At 30.4% G+C, this 17,070-nt stretch overlaps 1 protein-coding gene across 3 annotated transcripts in view; it reads left to right on the forward strand.

Annotated features, from left to right (window-relative positions):
• LOC142326441 (uncharacterized) overlaps positions 1–17,070 on the forward strand; it is a 373,983-nt gene that overhangs the window by 60,233 nt on the left and 296,680 nt on the right. Inside the window, exon 1 of one of the 3 annotated variants that reach the window (XM_075368944.1) lies at positions 799–994. The exons of the other annotated variants lie outside the window; for them this stretch is intronic. Within the exon in view, the coding sequence (XP_075225059.1) occupies positions 983–994 (12 nt within the window). The 5' untranslated portion in view covers positions 799–982. Of the gene's footprint in view, positions 1–798; positions 995–17,070 lie in introns of those variants that run through there. 3 annotated transcript variants of the gene reach the window in all.

Genomic DNA, 17,070 nt, shown 5'->3' on the forward strand with positions numbered 1-17,070 from the left:
TACTGATATTTTCGTCTAGAAATACTGTTTAAGACAATGCTATAAAATAATAACCAGAATTTGAAGTTTTAACGTTCTGGAAGTCCAGATATATTTATAGAAATAAAATCAAATAATGTACATACATACTTCCGGAATTTTTCATGATGTTTCTCGGTTAGTTTCATCATGAAACGTCGTGATTTGCAAAAAATCTTATACCCAAAATTTCGACTTATCCACCATAATTTCCCTTACAGTTATTGCTGGGAAAGTAAAACTGATGATAAAAAAAAATTATTGACGATTAGGTGATATAAACTCAAAATTAAAAATTATTGCAGAATAGAAAGTAATAAACCGGTGTATAAGATCAGTTACGTGACTGATGTAAAAAAAAGTAATTCAATTTTAATTCCCTAATAAATAGTTACTCTGCACCGATTAAAATTCTTTTAATCAGTCACTTTGTTCTCTCTCCTCGCTCATCCTCTCTTTTTCTCACCGCAAAGTGATTTTACTTCCCATCAGCGATTTTAACTTTAAGGGTTGTGAAAACTATTAATTTTTAAATTTTACGATTAGAAGCAGGTAAAGGTGTTTGTAATTTATATATAAATGATATCGAAGCGGGTGTGTTGTATATGTATATGTCAGCATGCGATTGTGTGTATGTTTTGAAAGAGCACGTGTTCAGGCAGGTATAGCGGTGATGATATTAAACAACAGTGGTGGGGGGTCAATACGGTAGACGTTGTCAGCTATACTACGGGGAGCTGTTTCATCGTTCGGCTCGGCGGTCGTTTCAGTTGTATTGCATCTTTCATGGCGCGTAGTTTGTTCGAAAACGTGTACGCTTGTGTTGTAACATTACCGTTTTATTGTTTTTTTTTTTTTTAATTAACGGTAAAGATAATACTGATAAAGTGTAAATAATACTGCTTAAATTATAGTATATTTTTGTTCATGGGATTATTCCGTATGATCTGGAAACAGTAAAATCATGGGATTATTGGTATGTATATAATAATAATAATTTATTTTTTAAACTAAGAATACACTTTTTAAGATAAACAATACAATAGCATTTACAATATACAAAAGAGTTAGAAATTAGACGTAGATTATGAATTATATAAATACTTCTGTTGACCTGCAGCTGGCTCAGAAAGGTAACTATAGTTTTTGAGTTTAAATCTGTGATGCAGTAATTTACGATGAAATAATAATTTCTGTGATTTAATAATAGTTGGAAAATTAGGTACTCCTTCAGGACAAGAGTCCTGTTTTTGGAGTTACCATCAATTTATAATCAAAACATTGCAGAATATTAAAGATATATAAATTAGAACAGAAGTGGCCGGGTAGATATTTAACGATTACTAAAGATTATAGAAATATTAAAGAGAAGGAAAAATCATTCGCTTTGTGATTAGAAGTCAAAAGGTGATTCACGAAAGCCACAAGCTTTATCCTTCCCTAGAATAACTTGTCAATTTTAGTCGCAATTAAATCAGAAAAGAACTAGGTTTTCATACTGAATAAGCCGGCTCTCAAGAGAAATTCTGAACGAATTTAAACTATTTTTCGCACAATTGGGCGAAAAATTATAAACCTTTTGTGCCATATAAGTGAAAAATCTACGAAAGCACTCCTTCGGGGCCTAGGAAGTATAAAATTACACTTTCTTCGCACATCTGGGTTAGTTAGTCTGTACTTATCTCTACTCCTAAGAAAGAAAAGTTTAAGTACCTTAAACAAATATAAATGGCTCAAAGGGAGCGAGTTCAAGATACAAAAAAAAAACGGGAATGAATATGTCCTAGCAGGAGTTCTTTATGTTATACGTATAAGATGTTTCTGGCCTATCACTATAGGTCGGATTTTATTAAAATACGCACCATTATACCATAGTTGAACCGTATTAAAATATTGTTTTAAAATTTAATTAAAAAAATTTTTATTTTTTTATTTATAGTCACATCAACAATTGAAGCCATTAGCAACTTATCAGTGTAATGCAACTACAGGTACATTTGTAATCTTGAACAAACTTTTCTCTTTTATTATCATTATAAATACAATAACTTTAACAATGCTATCCAAATAACAATAATGTTTTCTATTATTTTTTTTATTGAAACTATAACACACACACACACACACACACACAACTTAATTTAGTTATCTAATTTTTTTATTTAAATATAATATTGTTTGCTTATTTAATTCAATGATTCTAACTAAAGCGCGCGCGAGCATATCGTATTTGATTCGCTTGTGTGTAGGGGTACTAGCGGCCACTTTAAATATTATTAATTTATTTAATTCTACCGCTTACTGTGACGTCACACATAGCAGACGACTACAGCGTTAAACTTGCGCTCCTTGTGGTGAGAAGAGATACTATTGACGCAGTATACCCACTTAGCCGTTAGTTTATTTAGAAAATTTTTGGGGTTGGCGCGCGATTTTGCAAATATTATTTTTTAATCGTTAACAAATGCGCCTAAGAAAAATAGCACCTTAATTAGGTGAAATCTCGAGATACTGAGGGTGATTTCGTCGTAAGCTTTACCACCAAGTTTTTTTAAATTGAAAATTCAAGGGCATCCTATGCCTCATATATAAAAGTAATCTGACCGAATTTGGTTAAGCTAGGTCCTATATTTCTGGAGATATAAGGTGATTTATAGGGCCACATCGAACATACACACGTACATAAGAATTTCTGGAAAATTTCCATCCGGTTTTTTGGTTTCTTAGCTGTAAGATCCGATGAAAACTGCATATGCCCAAATTAGACCGATTATAATACTTTTCCATCTAAAGTTATAGCGCTAGACAAGAAAGTAAAAATAGATGCGATTAAAGCTCATATAAGTTATTATTTAATATACCAAAAATCTGTTATTAATTCAGAATTTTGTTTAAAAAAATACATGTTAATATATGTAATGGACAATAGATATATAATAATAGATAATAAACAATGTTTAAGCGTTCAATGTAATAAGCAGAAAATAGAAAAATTTGTTACAAAACCCTTACCGGCCCGATTTCATTAATTAAACAACGAATAATCATAAGAATTGTATTGTTTCTGTAAATGTGAGATATGTATTACATACAAATGAAATCGGGCCGATAGGAGTTTTGGAACAAATTTTTCTCTTGTTATTTGGAACGCTTAAACATTGTTCATTATTTATTATTGTGTATCTATCGTCTGTTACATATATTTAACATGCATTTTTTTAAACAAAATTCTAAATTAATTTTTTTTTTTTTTTTTGGGCGAAATATCTAAATTAATTATTGATTTTTATAATTGAAATGTAGTGTCTTACCTTTTTTGATATCAGTATCGTTTTGTTAAAAACATTTTTATTTATATTACAGAAATGTTTGTATTTTCAACGGAAGAAATGATATCTGCGAAACTTACCGTACGGTTTATAATTTCATTGTAATTTTGTTGGATATCACTGCGTTATGTTAGATTATTCTTTTATTTTTTTATGAATTACTGATTGTTATCTAATGGATTTATTATTAAAATTAATTTCCTTTCTAGAACAAACAAATGTACAAGCTGTAGTATATTTTCTTCTAAATTTTATTATTTCAACTATATTATAAAGTTTTTGTACGCTCCCTAGTACTATCAAGTACAGAAGTACTTAAATCGCTCAGCTAGATAGCAACCTAGCGGCGCGGTTCGTAAAGTCACCTTTAAAAAGAGAAAAAGTGACATATATGCGAGCCCCACGGTTCATCAAATGGAAAAAAAAGTTGTCTAACAAAGTTCGAGGTATTTTTTGAAAATATTCTTTATTACTAATCTAATTGAACTGAAATATAATGTTTTTACGCTTATTTTTTCCCATTTGCATTTCACTGTTAGGTTAGGTCATGTTTAGAACTGTAACGAAGTTCGTTGACTTCGTCGCCTCTTACCGACGAAGTTCTAACGAACTTCGTGATTACTATGTGAAACAATATTAAGGTCGATACGTGAAGGTACTAAAATGAGAAGTAAGTAAAAAGTAAACAACAGTTCAGAAGGTGTTAATGAAAATTATTTAAGCACATATTTATGTGTACGTGATTAAGAAGAAAATTCAGGGGTTTTTAAAATTACTATTTAAAAATTATCGATAGAGTTATTAATATCGTTTTTAAAATAGAAATATTTTACTGTGTTTTTTAAATAAATCGGTGGAGAATCATTTAAATGGTTCAATAATTTATTAAAAAGAAATCTTTCTGATTTGCTGAAACTTGCCTTATTATTATTCGTAAATGTTCCCCCGCCAGGACTATGGAATTTGTAATATTTTAGGTGCTTTTTATACACAGTATATAAACGATTATTTCACGAAGATTTTTAGTATTTAGTATCGGATATCATATCACTTCTCTTAACTTTTTAGTAGTGTAACACAGATATGAATCTATTAAAAAATCGTTTTCCCCTAAATGAGGATATTTATCCCGATGGAAGTGTTTTTAATCTTTGAAATTCTTCTTTTTTAGGAGGGGTGTAAGAAGGATAATACATTCTAAACTTTAAAAAATTAAAGTTTTACTCAATTTTTAGACGGTTTACCATTTTAAAATATCGACTTCAGTTTTTTCCAATCATAATGTTCATCAGAATCAGCTCGGGGAGGGGAGAAAAAAAACTTCAGTTATTTACGAAAAAATAATTAATACTACGTGGAAATTTTTTGTAAGCGGTTTTGAACTTCTTTTACCAGTTTATTTCCCAAAATCTTTACTATAAATTTTTTTCATGTTGTTGTATACAACAGGGACTAAATAGAATCGATCGAGAAATTACCTGAGATAGAGTAACTTAGAAAAATTAAAATATATACAAGTATATTAATTATTATTTAATTAAGATTTTCAACTGTAATACTGGAGGAAAGGTTAGTTCAACATTTACGCAAATGTTGAAAAATTCAGAAAAACATTGTAACAACGTTTTGTAAATGTAAATTTAAATCAGAAGTTAACACTACGCACGCACTTATATTTAAAACTACGTCGTTATTCTCATAAAACAATATTACAAACCTACGATTGCAATTTTACAAATGTTCAAAGTGGCGCCCAGTTTGAACATAACTGTATCTTTATTTTTACAACGCACCTGTAGACTATAGTTCCTCGGTAAGCGATTGTTTACAAGCATTATACGGCTAGCATTATACAACACATTGTAATTAAGAGGGTATCCTACTGGAAAGATTTAGCCTGTTTTTGTAAAGAAAACCCGGAAAAACTGGAATAGAAGAAAAAATGAATGAACGAAATCGTATACGTTATCATACATATGAGGTCTGTTCAGTAAATTACCAAACATTTTTAATTACGCGCCAACGGAGATATTTAGTCACGTGCGGTTGGCAGAATTGTGTTCCGAATAACCTCCTGCGTAATAATTCGTTCTTGGATTGTTCATATCTCGTTTAGTTTTCGTCTTGTTATTTGAGTGCGACGCGTTTAAGTGTTATTAACGATTTTTGTAACGCGCAATTTTTTGACGATGAACTTTTGTCACGATGTCGTAGCCGTAAGCCCAGCTTTCGTCTACTGTTATGATCCTTTCCGTGAATGTTTCATTATCATCGGTTTGTTCAAGAATTTGTCGACAAATGCCCACTCGATGTTCATTCTGGTCATCAAACGAGGAACAAACTTTGCTGCGACATGATACACGTTCAAGTTTTCAGTCAAAATGTCACGGCATGATCCGATCGAGATGCTAACCTCTTCTGAAAATTCTCTGACATTCGATCGGCGATTTGCACGCACCAGTTCGTTGATTTTCTAAATGCGGGTCTCATCGGTGGAAGTCGAAGGCCTTCCTGGTCTAGGATCGTCTCCGATTGACTGACGATCACTTTTAAATCGTGAAAACCATTCGTAGAATTGTGTACGACCCAGACCATCATCTCCGTAAGCTTGTTTCAAAACTTGAAACGTTCCTGTGAAAATTTTCCCCGGTCTCACGCAAAATTTTACGTTGCATCGTCGCTCCTGAAAATCGCACATTACAAAAATCTATACTAAAACTTCAATCGTTGCCCTCAAATAAAAATAACACGAAATCTAAACGAGATGTCAACAATCCCAAGAATATACCGGTTTACTAGTAAACTTAAAAAACCTTTAGAGTTTGGAGGAGCTATGCGGAAAACAATGCTGCCAACCGCACGTCACTAAATATCTCCGTTGGCGTGTAATTAAAAATGTTTGGTTATTTTCTGAATAGACCTCGTACAAGTTACATCAGTTAACACGAATCATTTATTTTGCCATCTTAAAATCATGAACGCAAAACTTGTTACCTTTTGTTTAGTAATTCTTTTACCGCAAAATTCTTTCTTTTTGCAAAATTCTAATACGATTAGAAATTTTAACATTTAAAAAAAAATGTTCTTTAGCGTTCTGTTTGCTACTTTATTATTATGTTAAACACCAAGTAATAAAGTTCCGTAAACTTATGGTAATTGATCGCGGCCATTTTATACATAATTTATGTATATTATTACTGAACAATAGCTAATTAGTTACTATACAATTTTATTGTGAAGAAGTATTTAAAATAAAAATATTATCTCAACCCCAAACAAACTATCGGCATATACCGTATAGTAAGAAACATAATAAAAGAAAACGAATTAGGACGAAAAAAGTCGGTTCAAAATGGTGCTGAAAAGTCAGATTTTTATAAAGAAGTAAAACCGAATAAGATTAATAATAATAACACCCAGTTTAAAAAAAACAATAACAAAAATTTTAGCGGGAAATCAAGGTTACTCCTCATTGTGGCACCTGGCTTTATACGAGACGTATGTTTAAAGATAATGAATATTTCATTAGGTACCACATGTAAGGATATTACTCTTAAACTATTAATATTACAATTAAAAAATAAAAATGTCAAATTTCTTTTTTTTTAACTATAAAAACAATAAGAGATACAATAACATTATGTTGAACAATTACATAACTTACCTCCGTCGGTTGGAATATCATTAACATTGGCAAAACAATGTATTATTGCATTATAATTTAACGGATACAATTATATCAAGTTACTGTTTAATTGATTATAAAATCTTCAGCCGTATCATTTATTAATGATTTCTGACTCGTATATCATGTTAAATCAAATAATTACGTATAATTTTTATTAGTTTTAAGTATTATTATTGCGCTGGCCTCGAGTTTTGTGTGTGTGTGTGTGAGCGAGCGCGCGCGCTACATTTGGCGGGAAAATTATTAATGTATAGTCGCGTACAAAACGAAATATTTTCTCGATTTAATAAAAATGTCCTTCATACTTATTTTTATTACGACCGCATTACTGGTATCATATTTTTATCCTTTATATAATATTTACATTATTGGTTTGTAGAATATTCTTATGTACGTTTCACTAATGTTTTTAACTATGTTAAATTAATTAATAAATTATTTATCGTACAAACAATGAATTTATTTTAAGTATAAATTTATTTTATTTTTTTAAAGCTTTTAATTACTTTCATGTACGAAGTAAAGAAAGTATTGTGATCGCAAAAAATTTCGGCTTACAAATTTCAACGGAAATATCCATTTTGAGCATTCCTGTATCCATTTTAACTAGTTTCGGTGTGACGGCTGTACGTATGTTTCTCGCATAACTCAAATACGATTAGTCGTAGGATGTTGAAATTTTGGATTTCGGACTGTTGTAATTTCTAGTTGTGTACTTCTTCTTTTGATTGCAATCGTCCGATCCAAAAAAGCCGAAAATAAAAATAAAAAAAATAAATTTTGGATTTTTTCTTAACTGCAGTAATAAAACCTAATTGAGAGCTTTTCAACGATATATCATAAGCGGTATTTATTTTCATCGGTTCTAGAGTTATAGCCAAATGGAATTTTAAGTAATGAAATACTGTATTTGGAACTTATAAGAGGAAGGCACATCGGTTCGAATCAGACTTCATTTTTTTTTTTAATTTAAATATATTGCGCTGGCAATATAATTTTATTTTATTTATTTATTTTTTTTTTGTCTTTAGTCATTTGACTGGTTTGATGCAGCTCTCCAAGATTCCCTATCTAGTGCTAGTCGCTTCATTTCAGTATACCCTCTACATCCTACATCCCTAACAATTTGTTTTACACATTCCAAACGTGGCCTGCCTACACAATTTTTAACTTCTACCTGTCCTTCCAATATTAAAGCGACTATTCCAGGATATAATATTAATATAATATAATATTAATTAATTAATTATTCATTATAATTATTAACTTCTGATTGTAAAAATATTTTTACGATAAAAAATAATTCAATAATAACAATTGAAATATTGAATGTCATCCGACCTTAGTAACCTTAGCAAAATTTCATCAATAGGTAATGTCAGGAAGTATGTTAAATTAAGGATGCAAGATTTGAGGACAAACATTAAAAAAAAACATTGTGAGTTAAAGACAAGCAAGTAGTAATAAGGCTATTTAAGATTTTAACCCACCGGGTTGGTCTAGTGGTGAACGCGTCTTCCCAAATCAGCTGATTTGGAAGCCGAGAGTTCCAGCGTTCAAGTCCTAGTAAAGCCAGTTATTTTTACACGGATTTGAATAATAGATCGTGGATACCGGTGTTCTTTGGTGGTTGGGTTTCAATTAACCACACATCTCAGGAACGGTCGAACTGAGAATGTACAAGACTACACTTCATTTACACTCATACATATCATCCTCATTCATCCTCTGAAGAATTATCTAAACGGTAGTTACCGGAGGCTAAACGGGAAAAAGAAAGGAAAGTAGTAATAAGGCTAACAACGAACTAGTTTGTTGCGGTTGACTCTAGATTAAATTGTATAACGGGTAACGATGATTTTCATGAGAATAAGATTTATTTTCAGAACTCAAAGATGAGCGCGAATTTATAATATTTCTTTGCACGTGTAGCGGTCACTAATCCCTTTCTTTGCCTAGAATAGGTTTTACAGTACCTCTTTTAATTAATTTGCAACCGAGCTCGTTTTTAACTACAATAAATCAACCGGGAGATAAGGATCATCATTAAGATTTCAATGATGTACTAAAACAAAAATCAGAAAAACTTTCCGTTTTTCACTATCTATCTATTGCATTTCCACTTAACGGTACGATCCCGTACGGTTTTATCGTAAGAGGAGGGACAGTAGAAAGAGTATCACTGCGCCGTGGAGGTTGGCGTTGTGGGTATAAAATGCGGTCGCGAATAGATTTTTTCATAAACAATTTTTCTCTCGTAACCGTATTAATAAAAATAAGATAACGCTGTAAGGTGAATCTCTCATTCTAATCCGGTTGCTAACAATTTCATACAAGATACCTTACTCGTGGTTTATATACAATTATGTTATCCGAAGGTTAAATTTAAGTATTTATTGCCCTAACCGATGTCTTAGTGTGACATTGTTTTGAAGGATGGAGAGGGAGAGAGAGAATCGAGTTCTTATACGTCTCAATAATTTGTGTTTCAGGATAGTTTTATTCGTATAAATTATGTAAGTTCAGTTTTATATCGAATGTGAAATTTCTCAACGCATTTTTATCATTTGATTCAACACCAGTAAAAATATTATTTACGATTTTGTAAAAACATTTGAAAAACACAACTTACCGAGTGAAGTAAATAGATCGTTTTTCAAAAGAAGGAATAACATTAATTAATTTTTTTTAGTATTTATTACGGTTGTGGCACGTTTGAAAATACAGGAGGCACCGATCAGAGTAGCTTTCTGTGAGAGTAATGGTGTTCATTATACGACCAGTCCTTACAGTGAACAGAAGGAAATCGTCGATTTTATCTTCTGCGTTTCAGTTGAGTTAATTTACAGCTGTACAAAAAACGTTCGATACTCGCCTGGAAACCGATTAATTCTTAATATGTGTGTTATCGAATATTTTTTTTTCTAAGAAGGATTGTGCCGATTCAAAAGCGACTTGTATTTCATGAGTCGGCTTCACATAAATCATTTGTATTATAGTATCTAATTCACCTACACCCGTCAAGAATTTGTGATAAAAATAACAAATACTTTAATTTAATTAGATTATTTTATTTTTATTTACTTAGATTAAATTTTTAGCAAAAATATTAGTTTGTATTTCATATGATTAGTATTGATTTTTTTTTTTTTGTTTTAATTATCTGATTTTTGCTTTTCCGGCTTTTTAATTATGACATATAAAGGGAAATTACGCTAACCAGATCCAAAGTAACACTTCGGGTTTTTGCAGAGCTTGACGTTTCATGATCTCTTTTTACAAAAAATATATTTTAACTTTGAAAAATTCCGGAAGGATGTATGTAGTTGGCTTGTTTTTTTCTTATTATCTCTAGATTGAATTGCCCGATTTGGATGAAAATTATCGCTATGATTTCTATATATGGATGATTGATGCTTTTTAATTTTGGTCACGATCGGTCAAGCGGGCTTTCTTTTTCTTTTCTTTCTTTTTCCTGTTTAGCCTCCGGCAACTACCGTTTAGATAATTCTTCAGAGGATGAATGAGGATGATATGTATGAGTGTAAATGAAGTGTAGTCTTGTACATTCTCAGTTCGACCATTTCTGAGATGTGTAGTCGGTTGGTTGAAACCCAACCACCAAAGAACACCGGTATCCACGATCTAGAATTCAAATGCGTGTAAAAATAATTGACCTTACTGGGACTTGAACGCTGTCACTCTCGACTTCCAAATCAGCTGATTTGGGAAGACGCGTTAACCACTAGACCAACCCGGTGGGTCCGGTCAAGCGGGCTGGGATATATACATCTTACAGCTTCAGAATCTTTAAATTTTGTTCAAAAGATAATTAAATTTTTTGATCAAATTTAATACTCATTCAATACCCCCCCTCCCTTCCCCTAATAAAGGAATGGGAGAAAATGTTTTTATTTTGATTTTTTTCCAAAGAGCGAGCATCAACAGTTATGGTCGTTAGCCCAGTGGAAATTGGTAGCAAATGAATGAAAAGATGCCATGCCTGACTGGGATTCGAACTCGCGATCAACGCGCACAAAATTTCCGATACATTATTATGTCACTTTGATTATGTTTACTTATTCAAAGGTGGGGTATAATAAGGCTATTATTTTAATACGCTAGTTATGGTTTTAGTTGATTTCTATTTTCAATTCGGATTAATCGATTTTTATGAAATTTTGAACGGTGACTTCTGGAAAACGGTTTGTTGATGCCGTTTAATTTTAGTTACAACCGGTTAACGAGGTGCTTCTTTTATTTTACTCCGCCATCCATCGTAGTTCATAAATCGATCATAAGATCGATACATTTTTGTATTTCTCGATAATTCTTTAACATTTTTAATAATTTGTACGTGTATTGAATTCATAAGTTTTTTTTTAATAAAAAAAATCTGATGTGGACACCACGTGGTTTGCTTGTACGCCTATTAAATATCATATCCACATTTTTAAAAATACATAAAATGTTATTTCACTAACAACTTACGATTTTTTTTTGTTGTTATTATTAAATTATTATTTATTGTAATTTTTTTTTATAATCACAGGTTAATAATTATTAATAAATCAATATATTTAAATTTAAAAAAAATTAAAAAAAAGGAAATGAAGTCGAATTCAAACCGATGTGTCTTCCGCTTGTAAGATCAAAATATTTCATTAATTAACATTTTATTTGGCTATAACACTGGAACCGATGAAAGTAAGTGCCTTTTTTGATATATCGTTGAAAAGCTCTGAATGAAGGCTTATTACTGCAGAATTAAAAAGTTAAATAAAAAGTTGGATTTTGGGCATTTTTGGTCAAGTCGGTTGCAATCAAAAGGAGGGGAGGTGCACAACTAGATGTTACAACAGTCCTAAATCCAAAAATTCAGCACGCTCCGGATAATCGTTTTTGAGTTATGCGAGATACACACGTACATGCAGACGTTACGCCGAAACTAGTCAAAATGGATATTTCCGTTGAAATCTGAAAACCGAAATTTTTCGCGATCGCAATACTTCCTTTAGTTAGTACAACAAAAGTAAAAATTTAAATAAATGAAATAATACATTTTATCACGAGAAAAAGAGTCTAATTTCCACTGTATGCAAATTCGAGAGGAAAGTTCAATCAATCGCCTTTTTTATCATTCAATTAATAGGATAGAAGAGATATTTCCCATGATTAAAATTTACATAATTTTTGTTTTATTATTATTATTATTATTATTTTTTTTTTTTGTATTGCGATATAAAATATAGTAACATATAATTTGTAGCGCTTATGTAATATTACATAATAGTCTATGAAGTTACTAACATAGTCTGTGTATATAATAATTTTAAATAAATATATAAGTTAAGAGTGAATTTGATGGTTGAAAAGTTTTATAATTGCCGTGAATGCGCACAAAATTACACTTTCATAGGATATAGCATATATATCAACACTCGTTCGTAGCAGACTTCCTGAAAGCAAGGTTACCTGAAGGTCATATGTTTATTTCATTGAAATTTTCTATTTTTTCTCACTATTACACGTTCTATCAATACCCTTTACTAATGAAAAGGTTCTCATGGAATTTTTAGATTATTCTATCTCTTAGTCACTGTATGGCTATTTAAAAAAAAATTATGATTATTATTTTGTTATATAATAGGATTTCCCGATAATTTTTAATACGATATACCTTTTTCCCCCTATTTAGCCTCCGGTAATTACCTTTCAGATAATAATTCAGTAGATGATATGTATGAGTGTAAATGAAGTGTAGTCTTGTACAGTTTCAAGTCGACCATTCCTGAGAAGCGTGGTTAATTGAAACCCGACCGCCAAAGAACACCGGTATCCACGATCTAGTATTCAAATCCGTGTAAAAATAACTGACTTTTTATAGGACTTGAATGCTGGAACTTTTGAATTCCAAACCAGCTGATTTGGGAAGACGCGTTCACCACTAGACTAACCCAGTCGGTTAATACGATATACCTAGAATTTTAATAAAAAAATGAAACTTACAGAATTTTCTGTTTCCATTCGGAAAATATATCTGCAATAGCCTTCCACGTGCTTTCAAATATATTACAGGTTTATTTTATTTATTTGTTTTCTAATATTCGTTTTATATAACTATAACATCATTATTATGTTATATTTGTCATATATTCCCGTACAAAGTGTAATGGCATTTCTTGACACTCTCTCAAAAAGTCAAAACGAAGTTTTAAGATATAAAAATGACAATCAAATCGTTGTTTAACTCGCATAAGTAAGTATTGATCATGTTGACCGATATCTAGAAAATTAAAAATGTTAACTTAATCCGTTTATTTATATTTATGAATCTGCGATCTTTGTTTAAAGAAAATTCACTTGTTCTTAAAAAATTACAATTTTCAAATTTTACTATTGCGTACAACGGAACCGTTTTTTGTATAACTTTGCACAATATTTCGAATTTTGAAAAACAGCCTTACGCTTACGTATGGCTTACGCCATTTTCAATAAATTACTAAACCGTCTCAAAAATCTTCCCGTCGATTAATTTAAAATATAATTAAAATATTTTCTTTTATAGAAAAAATATTACTTTGACGATGAATTTTTAAATAATTCTAATTTAAAACGTGAATTTTCTGCATTCCGTCAACGCGTTCGTAAATATATATTCAAAAATTACGTTTGCAACAAAATCAGACCGTACTGATTAACTTTGAAGCCCCTTAATAAAATGCTAAACTTATAGTAAAAAAAAGTTTTTGTGTATTCCATCCGAAGTATATTATCTCTTACTGTTCCGCAAAAGTTCAGAACGATTCAAAAAACGGGTTGTCAGATCACTAGATCACTATTTACTGCAAATAAGTAACGATCTTGTAGAATGTTAAAAATGTTGACTTATCTACGGATGTCTATTAATGAATGCGTGTAACCTTTGTTAAAAAAAATACTAGTTATTAAAAAAATTATATCGGTCTGTATGAAGCCGGTAGACAACAGAAAGGTTTTTGAGTAAATCAACACAATAGTTCGGCTCATGAGAAGGGGCTGTCCTTCTGTTGCCATCTTTAATTAATTACTAAACGATTTGAAAAATCTTCCGACCGGATTATTTTAAATTCAATAAAAATATCTGACGTCTCCGTATAAGATTTTTTATATTTTTCATATATTGTGTTCATCAAAAGATATCTATAGGCTTGCTCTCTCTACCGTTTCTGGTAATAGTTTTATTTGTCCTGTTGTAATTTTGAACTCGTCTTATAAAATAATCGCATGATCTGCGAAGTCGAGACAGTCGATTACCCATGAGCGTCTTTCTACGCCGATTTCGAAGGAAGTACTATTCTGCTCTTCGCGTTTGTTTCCCCGTTCGTGAATAAATTTTCTTATATTGACACGATTGAAGATCCATCGGTTAGCGTCCATAACCCTATCTTTTATTCCTCCTGATTTTATAGGGAAAGGATTAGTAGAATTTTAACTTAAAAATATCAGTTTTGAAGGTGCGTTTGTTGTTAGTTTTTCTCGAATTATATTTCTGTTTTTATCATCCTTGTTCTAAGCTCTTATTTATTTTTTATCATGACATCATCTTTCTTATGAAATAATAATATCTTTTGTTATTGTTATTACTTTTACGATTAAAATGTGTCATAGTAGGTGGTATTTAAAAAAAATAATGAAATAATTGTGAATAGAATACAAAACGTTACGGTACAATATAATAAAACTAGCAATGCAATATTTTAATAGAACGACCGATATAATAGAGAGAGAGACGGATTCACTATTCTAAAAATGTTCCTTGAATCTTTTATTTTATTTTAATTTTTAACAACTTCCCACGTTTAACCGTATGTACTGTATGCATAATTAATTAACAGTGATTTTCTTTTTACTTTGAATTAATTTTTAAATAAAATATTGTATTCTTTTTCAATTTTATTATTTTGATATTACATTGTTACAAAATAATTATTTAATTGAAATGTCACGACAATTGAAGTACAACTTAAAAACATTTTTTATTTACCGTTAATTATCTGTCTTTTTATTCTTTACATAATTCTATTACATCTTTTTGTCTTGTTTTTTTTTTTTAATTTTCACTGAAAATGTTATTTTCCTTTTTCTCTACTGTTAACATTTTTACTTTTCCGGCTATAGTTCTATTGTTTCTGCTGCAGCACAGTTATAAACAGAGTATAGCGATCAGCCAAAATTTTGTGTATCGGTGTTTTTACGATTTCTATGTTTCATGATCCCTTACTCCAAAAAACACAATCAAGTTATAGAAATTTCCGAGTGTTGTATGTACTTACGCGTGTATGACTATATTTTCATTTATATCGCAAGAATTTTATTAAATTTTGGACAAAATTAAAAAAGGGGGAAGGGGTAGTTTTCGCCATTTTTTTATGTTTTACTTTCTGTATAGCGATCGTAGATATTGAGCTTTAACACATGAAAATATTTATTCAGTTATTTTTTAAAAATTCCAGAATTTTAAGTCGGGGTAACTCGTACGTTTAGTATCACGTCTTAAAAATACTTTTACTTCGTATCTTGAAAATCCGTTCACAAAAAAATTGAAATAATGGTTATACGCTCGCTAGCTTCAGTCTTCTTTTCAACCGCTTCGGACAAGAGAACACCGTATTTTTTTTTTAGTAATCTGTAGTTTTTTTAGCCTTCTTGAAATAAATAATTATTTCAATAAATAAACTTTTAAGCACCAGAAATGGGGGCAGAAGGGACCCGTATTTAAAATATCAGTTCCTTTTTTTAACTTTAATTTTCAAGATTGAAAATCCAACTTCATCTAAAGTATTAATGTAGATGACATGGAAAAATTTAAAAAATATATCCCACGGCATCCCACCTAAGAAGAATTTAAAAAATTTTAATTGCTTTTTTTTCAAGTCAGGCTGTTTTTAAAATGTTGTATAAGGAAACTGATTTTTTTGCGATTTTAATCTACACACAATATAATTTTGATGATTAAAAACTTCGTATGATCAAGGAAAGTTCAAATTGGGTCTAAATGTTTTTACTGAAAATTTTACCTCGTTTTAGCAATTATACTCTAAATTTTTCAGTAATTAACCAATTAATGTTTAAAAATGCTGTGGTATATTTGAAATAAAAATTTGTCGAGGCCAAAGTCAGGAATGTGATGCATCGCTTTGCCAGCTTTTTTCTAATATCTTTGGAAATTGAATTTGAAAAAAAGTTAATTATATGCAAAATAATAATCGGTTATGGTAGTCTTACTTCAACAAAATAAATAAGAATTCAAAGAATGTTGTCAAGATAATAAGTTAATAAAGATAAACGATGTTAGAAATACATTAAAATCAAATTAATTCAAGATTTAATGCGTAAAATGAATTTTTCTATTTAGTGTTAAACGTAGATTTAGGGTGTAAAAATAAATTTAAAAAATCTCATGTGATCACCACATGTACGCCTATTAAATTACATACACACATTTTTTTTTTTTAAATGAAAAGTACATAACGTTTTATTTCATTAATAACTTTTTATGGTTATTGAATTATTATTTATTGTAAATTTTTTTTTACAAATCAGAGGTTAATAATTATTAATAAATCAATATATTTAAATTAAAAAAAAGGAAATGAAGTCGAATTCAAACCGATGTGTCTTCCGCTTGTAAGATCAAAATATTTCATTAATTAACATTTTACTTGGCTATAACTTTGGAACCGATGAAAATAAGTACCACTCATGATATATCGTTGAAAAGCTCCCAATGATGGCTTATTATTGCAGTTAAGAAAAAGTCCAATTTTTTTGGATTTTGGAGTGTTTTGGACACTTTACATCCAGTCGATTGCAATCAAAAGGGGAGGTGGACACCTAGATTTTATAACAATCCTAAAACCAAGATTTCAACATCCTACGGCTAATCGTCTTTGAGTTATGCGAGATACATAGGTACGTACAGACATCACGCCGAAACTAGTCGAAATGGATTCAGGGATGGTCAAAATAGACATTTCCACTGAAATTTGAAAA

The sequence above is a fragment of the Lycorma delicatula genome, chromosome 6 (genome assembly GCF_047948215.1).
Source record: "Lycorma delicatula isolate Av1 chromosome 6, ASM4794821v1, whole genome shotgun sequence".
Lineage (NCBI taxonomy): Eukaryota > Metazoa > Arthropoda > Insecta > Hemiptera > Fulgoridae > Lycorma > Lycorma delicatula.